This window comes from Chiloscyllium plagiosum, unplaced genomic scaffold (genome assembly GCF_037043375.1).
Source record: "Chiloscyllium plagiosum isolate Xiang-an unplaced genomic scaffold, Cpla_swu_hap1 HiC_scaffold_22, whole genome shotgun sequence".
In the NCBI taxonomy this organism is placed as follows: domain Eukaryota; kingdom Metazoa; phylum Chordata; class Chondrichthyes; order Orectolobiformes; family Hemiscylliidae; genus Chiloscyllium; species Chiloscyllium plagiosum.
This window is the reverse complement of record NW_028270160.1, coordinates 22,457,811-22,467,533: the sequence shown is the minus strand read 5'-3', so window position 1 is coordinate 22,467,533 and position 9,723 is coordinate 22,457,811. Positions and strand designations below refer to the sequence as shown.

Here is a 9,723-nt window from a genome sequence, read left to right as displayed (position 1 = left end):
TGTAACACTGGGAGTAATCCAGATATTACTACCCTTGAGGACCTCCTTTTTAAATTCCTGCCTAACTCTCTGAAATCTCCCTTCAGAATCTCAACCTTTTCCCTTCCTGTATCATTGGTTCCAATGTGGACAATGACCTTCTGCCGGCCCCTCTCCCCCATGAGAACATTCTGCACCCTCTCTGAGACATCCTTGATCCTGGCACCAGGGAAACAACACACCATTCTGCTTTTTCTCTGCTGGCCACAGAAAAGTCTGTCTGTACCTCTGACTACAGAATCCCCTAACACAGTTGATCTCTTGGAAGCCGATGTACCCCTCGTTGCATCGAAGCCAGTCTCCATACCAGAAACTTGGCTGTTTGTGCTATGTTCCCCTGAGAATCCATCACCCCCTACATTTTCCAAAACAGCATACCTGTTTGAAATGGGTATATCCACAAAAGACTTCTGCTCTAGTTGCCTACCTCTCTTACCCTTCCTGGAGTTAACCCATCTATGTGACTGTATCTGAGACTTTCCCCTCTTCCTATAACTGCCATCCATCACATACTGTTGCAGTTGCAAATTCCTCATTGCTTCTATTTGTCTCTCCAACCGATCCACTTGATCTGATAAGATTTGCATCCAACAGCATTTATGGCAGATATAATCCGCAGTAACCCTTAAACTCTCTTTAAACTCCCACATCTGACAAGAAGTACATATCACTGTAAAGGCCATTTTTGCTCCTTCACAATCTACAGACCCAGAAAATAACACTGTCTTATTCCTCTACAAACACTGCCACAGGTTAAATTAATAGCTATGGCTTATATTTTAAGTTTAATCAAGAGACTTATCTCCAAAAAACATATAATCACGAAAGAATCCACTGTACCCACTACTGCAGCCTTTCTCTTGGACAGACTTAAACAACAATTAACTTATCTGATTCTGTGCTGTGAACTTCGCCCAACAGTTCCTCCAAGATTAGTTCGCAACTCTATCAACAAACACATTGACTTGGATCCCATTTATCACCCTTTGAGAAAAAGAACAGGAAATAACATCAGCACAGGAAATTATAATCACAATAGGAAATGACATCACCAACCAAGGAAACCTAAACACATAAATAGAAAGCGGGTCATGCCACCAGTGCTTCATCCGAAGGCTCACTGATGATGTTACCTAGTATGGTGATGAAATATCTGAAAATGAACCTTGCAGCTCAGCGAGCAAACCTACATCCAGAACCTCAACCTGAGCTACAAATGTTCTTAAAACTCATTAACTCTTACCATTAGTGGGGTGCAAATTCAGAACTTAATATTCAAACAATGTCCTCATGAGCCAGGTCCTTAATTCATTAATTGGTCACACAAAATCTCTGTAGTTTTATCGATGATGTTAATTCTTCATCTAACCCATTGAACATTATATTTACTGAAAAGATGAAAAATCTTTCAGAAGAACTCTTCCATTGGAATTTGCTGAAGAAGCAAGAAGAAACCCTTACGAAGCAAAGAGAGGAAATGACCAAGGAAAATAATCTCTTGTATGAAACTCTGGTAAGAGTCTTTAATCCTTGCACTTGTATCTCATCTTTGTTAAAAGTTAGAATGTTATAGATTATGATAAAACAGAATTTTACTTTAGCCAGTCTCATCAGTCGGGAGAGCAGATTAAAGCATGACGTCGGCATTCACAATTGTATTTTTCCCATTCTCCTTACTGTAGTGCAGCTGTCTGTTTTGAAAAAGGTTCCCCCTGGACATGTGTGCCTGAATCTACAGGTACACATTGTCCTGCTATGTGTGTCCAGCAAACTGTTTTTGTATATTTGGTTCTCCATATACAAGTTTAGTTCGTGCCTTTAATGCAAGCTGTTGTAATTCTGTAAAACCAGAAATCCTTTCAAAGTAGAAATTCAGAAGTAGTTTACTGAGGAATGCTAAACATTGTGCACTTTCAGAAATCCAAAGGCTCACTTTATTCTTCACACCAGTTGCCTTTGTGAAAGTGGTAGTGGGCCTTCTAATTGAATGGTTGCTGTCTGTGAGGTTGGTGAATATGTTCCCACAACATGTAAAACATTCCAAAATTTTGATCATGGTAACGAAAGCAGAAAGAGACATAACCACTTGTACTTCTCCAGAAAGCCAATTTATGGACAAACACAACTATAGGTAATCTTTTACATATTTTTATATTTATTTTCAGAGTGATTAATTAGAAACATTTACTACCTAAACCAAATCATGGCTTGTGTGAATCCATTTAAAGAGATTGAAGTGGATCTCCAGTTCAGGCCTTCTATCTGCATACAAATAAAATATAATTAAGAGATCAGATTTTCACTTTAAAATGAAGACTTTGATATATATCAAATTAAAATTTCAAAGCAAATTAATCAAGACCTCTATATTCTGTGAAAGTAGGATCCCTTGCAATCACATCTTTATAAAATTTGAGGACGCGCATCCTACCCATTTAGTTTAGGAATTCCTTTTTCTCTGCAATCAAGCCAGCAAAGACAATCTCTAATCTTTTACCACTCATTTTCATAGCATGTTTTTATCCCACAAAACATCTATGTAACATAAAATGTGTATGACATTCAATGAGCATTTGGTTGAGTGTGGCGGGTTTAAAAACAAGTATTGTGAGTTGTATATACAATGTCACCTGTATCAAGTGGGGGAGAATTATGTGTGTGCGAGTGTGCTGAGTGTTGGGATGAGGGCTTATCTATTCAGAATCATTTTTTTTAAAAACTCACCTTTTAATCAACTAGTCATGTTCAGTAAAGTTTAGCATCACTACACCTTCGGATTTGTTCCTGGGCGGGTGACTACAGCCTTATCGGGTAAAACAGAAGCTTTAATCTGCCAAAAAAGCATCTCTCTCGCGCGTGCTTTCCTTTTCTCTTCCTCTCTAACTTATGAAAAGTTAATATTTATTGAAATACAAAAGTATAAAATCCATCTTCAGAAGCATGGAGAGGATGGGTCAATCAGTGAATGAAAGACTGAGATTTTGTGTAAACAAAACCTTGCATCTTTACCAAAGAATTGGAAAGAGTCGAAAGAAAACAAATTGTTGATGTCTGTCTTTCAGACTGGTACCCTTTATTTTTCATTCGCTACCCATAATGTTTGTTAATTGTCCTGTCTCTTTGTTTGTCTCTTCATATGTGTATGGAAATTATAAAAATGTCTAAAGTTCAAATCATGCAATTATAGGCTAACAATTCATGGTTCTTTCTTACAGTCAGTAGCCATAGCAGTCCTGAGTTGATGTTCAGTCAAAGATCAAGCAAACATTCATTGGTGAGCAAGGAGGAAAACTAAAGTTATTCTGTACACCATGCAATGTGGCTTCAATAAGGGTATTTAAGGGTCACAGAATTGTATAATGAGGTTGCAGCACCTGGAATTTTGCAAAATCTGGATAATGGCAATAGTGGGAAAATTTTAAAGCCTAAGCAATCAAACAGAAGAAGAAAGTTAGACTATTAAGGTTGCAGAAGAAGGCAGAAGATTCATTAATTAAACTGCAGTAAAGACAGGAAAATGTATTAAATCTGCAGGCAGCTGGACTTATTCAGGAAAAAGCTGTAAGGCAGTAAGTATTATTAGTAGCTCTGCAGACAGCATGAATAATCATGGGGAATTTATAAAAGAGAATGGGGTTCATCATATAGATTCGCAAAAAGCAGGATTTATTCAGTAAAGATATTAAGAGAATGGAATTGTCTTTAAAGCTGCAGGGTGTGGGATTTATTTGGTAAAGTCATTAAAAAGAATGTAAATTGCTTATTTGTTTGTGGAAGGGCAGGAACAATCCATTGTACTTAATCAATAGGTGTGAGACTGGGAAAGCGCAACAGGTCAGACAGCATCCGAGGAGTCATAAAGTCAATATTTCGGGCCAAAACCCTTCATTGGGTCTGGGGAGGGTGAGGGGAGGCCAGACATATAATAGATGGAGGGGATCGGGGTTATGGGAAGGGTTGATGGGATGTTGATAGATGGATGCAGGATATTGAGGTTGGGTCAGTGGGAAGGGTCGAGCGGATAGGTGAGTAGGAAGATGGACTGGTAAGGTCAGGGACACAAGGGGGGTGGGGGCTGGAGATGGAATAAGGCCATGAGTGGAGGAATTTTGAAGCTGATGAAGTCAATATCGAGGCCGCGTCTGTTTCTAGGATGAGGCGTTCTACTCCAGGTCATCCCAGAAATCCTCTACCATAGTTTCCCCTCCTCTATAATTATGGATGCCCTCAACTGCATTTCCTCCCGCACTTATGCCCTCAACCCCCTCCTCCCAACAACAATAAGGGGACAGTCCCCTTAGCCCTACGTACCACCCCATCAACCTCCAAATCCAACACATCACCCACCAACATTTCCATCATCTACAATCAGACTCTACCACAAAAAATATATTTTCTTCCCTACCTCTGTCTGCTGTCCATAGGGACTGTTCATTCCATGATTCCCTTGTCAACTCTATACTCTCCACCAACTCCAACACACTCGGTATCTTTCCCCGCAACCGCAAGAGGTGCAACACCTGCCCTGATCTCTCCCCTCTCACCTCCATCCAAGACCCCAAAAAATCCTTCCAGATCTGGCAGAGTTTCACTTGCACTTCATTCAACCTGATCTATTGTATCCATTGCTCTTGATGTGGTCTCCTCGATATCAGGGAGACCAAATGCAGACTTGGGGACCAGTTCGCAGAGCATCTGCACTCTGTACACATCAACCAACATGACTTTCTGGTTCCCATCCATTTTAATTCTCCCTCCCACTACCCTGGTGACGTGTTCATCCTTGACTTCCTCTACTGTCAGAGTGAGCCAAACATAAACTGGAGGAACACCACCTGATATTTCGCCTGGGAATCTTACAGCCCAATGGCTTCAATATTGACTTCACCAGCTTAAAAATCCCTCGACCCCCCGGCCTTATCCCATGTTCAACCCTCCCCCTCCTCCTCGCTTCCCTGACCTGACCTTACCTGTCCATCTGCCTACTCACCTATCTGCTCCACCCTTATTACTGACCAATCACAATAGCCCCCTACCTGGATCCACCTATCACCATCCCACTTGCCCCACCCTGAAACATTGACTATCCTGCTACTCGGATGATGTCTGACCTGCTGTGCATTTCCAGTCCCACATCTATTGACTCTGACTTCCAGCATATGCAGTCCTTATTGTCTCCATTGTACTTAATCCTCCATTTTACTTGCAGAAAACAAAAATCCCTTCTTCAACTATGTTACAACATGGGGTTAAACCCCTCTGCTAACTTAAAACCAGCAACACAGAAAAGATTTATCCTGTGTAGTAATCTGTGAAAATTTGATAGGCCAAGAACTAGTTAAAGTAAAAATTAACAACTTTATTTCTTAAAGTAAACAGAGAATAATTAACTAACAACTATTTGCAACACCTTCCTCTAACCTATCTTTTACCTTCCCCTTCCCCTTCCTCTAACCTATCTTTTACAATCCCCTTCCACAATACTAGTCCGATAAAACTGCCAATTGAAATTTACAAAACAAAACTTCTTATCTCAAAACCAGGCAGCGTTCGGTTCTCCTCCATATTCCTGTCTTCTTTTCTTCTTGGGGATTCTGTTTCACGGGTTGCTGATTAATAAAAGTACCTCTAAGAGAGCTATTTTTCAGGCAGTCTTTACATGCTGGTAGCTTGGCAGTTCTTCTCTCAACTGTTCAATTTTCCCCTGTCTTATACCCCCAGAGCATCAGATTGTATCATTGGCTTTTAAGATTGTCGATCTACTCAATTTAAACTTGATTGGAGATGGGTATTTTGGGGTATAATTTAAACTGATTGGCCGAATTTAAATTTGTTTTTGTCTCTAGGCAACCAGCTAATCGAGTTGTTCGACTAAATGTTATACACTTGGCACTGCCAGGTGGTTTTTGCTAGCTTTTAACTCTCTTAAAGGTACAGTACACCCACATCTTCATAACGCCTCCCCCCTTAGGAAAAAATGAACCATTATAATAAAAAAATGACTTCATTTTTTTAAACACATTACCCGAACATATAGATAACTTTTGTATACGTTCACTTTAACTTCTTCCCATATACCTGTATATGTATAACATTAAATAAAGACAAATCTCATCTAAACTCTATCAATTAAAGCCGCGATAGCACATTTGCGATTACATTCTTCCAAACTGCAACATGTATGATTTTTAAATTAAAAGTCTGTAAATAGTGTCATATTCTTGTCTTTAAAACGTTCTAAGAATATAAGCGGATTGTGATCCGTGTACACAACCATCTCCGACACATTGTTTGTGACATACACATTAAAATGTTGTAAGGCCAGTACCAAACTCAATAGTCCCTTTTCGATTGTGGAATATTTCCTCTGATGGATGTTGATCTTCTTCAAAAAGTAAGTAATTGGCAGTTCAATCCCATCCTCATTTTCCTGTAGGAGTACAGCTCCAACTCCTATGTCATTAGCATCGATGGCGACTTTAAAAGGTTTTAAAAAGTTTGGTGTAGCTAAAACCTCATTTTTACAGAGCGCGAGGAGAGAAGGTGGAGAGAAGCGAGGTCTGCCGGGAAGGGTAAGTTTTTCCACCTAAAAAAAGCACTTACCTCGGGAGTCGGGCCTCTATTTTTGCAGAGCGGTGAGGCAAGAAGGTGGAGAAAAGCTAAGACTGCCGGGAAGGGTAAGTTTCCCACTTTTTCCTGTCCAGGAGCAGCGGGTGACACAGCGGAGGTGGAGACCGGGAGAATGCCGGGAAAGTTGGGACATAGTATATATTTGGGCAGCGGCTAAATCCGAGATACTACACATGTAGTATCTCCCTTTCCGCCCCCTCCTCTAACCAGAAGAAAAAGTCTTTAATAGGTAAGGCTTTTATTTTTTCTTTATCTCTCTTTTTCATATATTTAAGTGCACTGTTTGGTTTTAGTTAGTTGATATAAAGCTAAGCTTACAGTGGCAGGGGACCTCAGACCTGTGGCATGTACCTCTTGTTTGATGTGGGAGCTCAGGAATGTGGCTGACATCCCTGACTCTTGGACTTGTTAGAAGTGTTTCTAGCTGCAGTTCTTATTTGACCGCATGATAGCTCTGGAGCTGTGGATGGACTCACTGTGGAGCATCTGCGATGCTGAGAAGGTCGTAGTTAGCACGTTTAGTGAACCGGTCACACCACAGGTTAGAATTGCTGAGGGAGACAGTGAATGGGTGACCAAAAGGCAGAAAAAGAGTAGGAAGGCAATGCAGGTATCCCCTGCAGACATCTCCCTCCAAAACAGGTATGCAGTTTTGGATACGGTTAGGGGAAATGGCTCATCAGGGAACTGCAACAGTTGCCAAGATCATGGCACTGTGGCAGGCTTTGCTGTTCAGAATGGTGGGAAAAGACTCGTAGGGCCATAGTCATAGGGGATTCTATTGTAAGGGGAGTAGATAGGCAGTTCTGTGGCCAAACACGGGACTCCCAGATGGTATGTTGCCTCCCAGGTGCTCGGGTCAGGGATGTCACCGATCAGTTGCAGAGCATTCTAAAAGGGGAGGGTGAGCAGCCAGATGTCTTGGTGCATATAGGCACCAACGATACAAGTAAAAAATGAGATGACGTCCTGAAAGAAAAATTCAGGGAGCTGGGGAAGAGTTAAAGAGGAGGACCTCAAAGGTAGTGATCTCGGGATTACTACGAGTGCCACGTGCTAGCCAGCATGGAAATGAAAAAATAGGCAGGATGAACACGTGGCTTGAGGGATGGTGTAGGAGGGATGGGTTCAGATTTGTTGGATATTCGGACCGGTTCTAGAGAAGGTGGGACTATCACAAAATGGACGGTCTACATCTGAACCAGACTGGAGCCAATGTCCTTGGGGGAGGTTTTGCTACTGCTGTTGGGGAGGTTTTAAACTAATGTGGCAGGGGGTTGGGAACCAGAAAAGAAGACAAGTAGACAGTGAGGTGGAAATTGGAGACTGTAAGAATCATGAGGATAGCATTAATAAGGGGAAGAGTAGGCAGAGAGCAGATGAACGCAAGAGAACTGGTGGCCTGAAATGCATCTACTTTAATGCAAGGAGTAAAGTGTGTAAGGCAGATGAACGTAGGGCTTGGATTGGTGCCTGGAAGTATGACGTTATTGCAATCACAGAGACTTGGTTGAAGGAAGGGCGTGATTGGCAACTATATGTTCCAGAATATAGATGCTTCAGGCAGGACAGGGAGGGAAGTAAAAGGAGGGGGGTGGAGTCACATTGCTGATCAGGGATGATATCATGGCTGTGCTAAAGGAGGACACTATGGAGGGCTTGGGTAGTGAGGCATTATGGGTGGAGCTGAGAAATAAGAAGCGTGCAGTTACATTGTTGGGACTGTATTACAGGCCTCCCAACAGTGAGTGTGATATAGAAGAACAAATAGGTAAACAGATTATGGAAAGATGTAGAGGCAATAGGGTAGTGGTGATGGGAGATTTTAATTTTCCCAACATTGACTGGGATACACTTAATGTCAGAGGTCTTGATTGGGTAGAATTTTGAAGAAGCGTCCAGAAGAGTTTTCTATATGTCAGTATGTCAATAGTCCGATGAGGGAAGGGGCTATATTGGACCTGGTATTGGGGAATGAGCCAGGACAGGTTGTAGGAGTTGCGGTGGGGGATTTCTTTGGGAACAGTGACCATAATTCTGTAAGTTTTAGAATACTCGTAGACAAAGGTGAGAGTGGTCCTAAGGGAAGAGTACTAAACTGGGTCAAGGCCAATTATATCAAAATTAAGCAGAAGCTGGGAAATGTGAATTGGACACAGCTATTTGAAGGGAAGTCCACATTTGATATGTGGGAGGCTTTCAAAGATAGGTTAAAGATAGTGTAGGATAGGCATGTCCCATTGAAGGCAAAGGATAGGAAAGGCAGAATTCATGAACTGTGGATGACAGGAGAAATCGTACAACTAGCCAAGAGGAAAAGGGAAGCATACATAAGGTCCAGACAGCTAAGAACAGAATGGGCCCTGGAGGAATATCGGAAGAGTAGGACCAGTCGTCAATGAGGAATCAAGCGGGCTAAAAGGGGTCATGAAATAGCTTTAGTGAGCAGAATTAAGGAGAATCCCGAAGCATTTTATTCTTATATAAGAAGCAAGAGGGTAACTAGAGAAAGGATTGGTCCACTAAAGGATAATGAAGGAAGGAAGTGTCTCGAACTTGAGAGAATGTATGAGATTCTGAATGATTACTTTGCATCAGTGATCACTAAGGAAATGAACATAATGAATATTGAGATTAGAGATGGAAGTTTGATTCATCTGGATCATGTTGACATAATTAGGGAAGATGTGTTGGGTAGGCTAGCGGTTATTAAGGTAGACAAATCTCCAGGACCGGATGGGATCTATCCCAGGTTGCTGAGGGATGCAAGAGAGGAAATAGCTGGGGCCCTGACAAATATTTTTGAGGCATCCTTAAACACAGGTGAGGTGCCGGAAGACTGGAGGCTTGTCATCCACAGTTATCTCCCTGTTCAAGAAGGTAGTAGGGATATTCCGGGTAACTACAGACCAATGAGCCTGATATCAGTGGTGGGAATGTTGCTGGAGAAGGTACTGAAGGATAGAATCTATTTATATTTAGAAAAGAATGGGCTTATCAGTGATAGGCAACGTGGTTTTGTACAGGGGAGATCGTGTCTTACCAACTTAATAC

At 41.6% G+C, this 9,723-nt stretch overlaps 1 protein-coding gene across 1 annotated transcript in view; it reads left to right on the top strand.

The window, feature by feature from the left end:
* The first annotated feature begins 1,435 nt into the window (after positions 1-1,435).
* ccdc172 (coiled-coil domain containing 172) overlaps positions 1,436-9,723 on the top strand; it is a 47,990-nt gene continuing 39,702 nt past the window's right edge. Inside the window, exon 1 of the mRNA XM_087999258.1 lies at positions 1,436-1,552. Within this exon, the coding sequence (XP_087855384.1) occupies positions 1,436-1,552 (117 nt within the window). The remainder of the gene's footprint in view (positions 1,553-9,723) is intronic.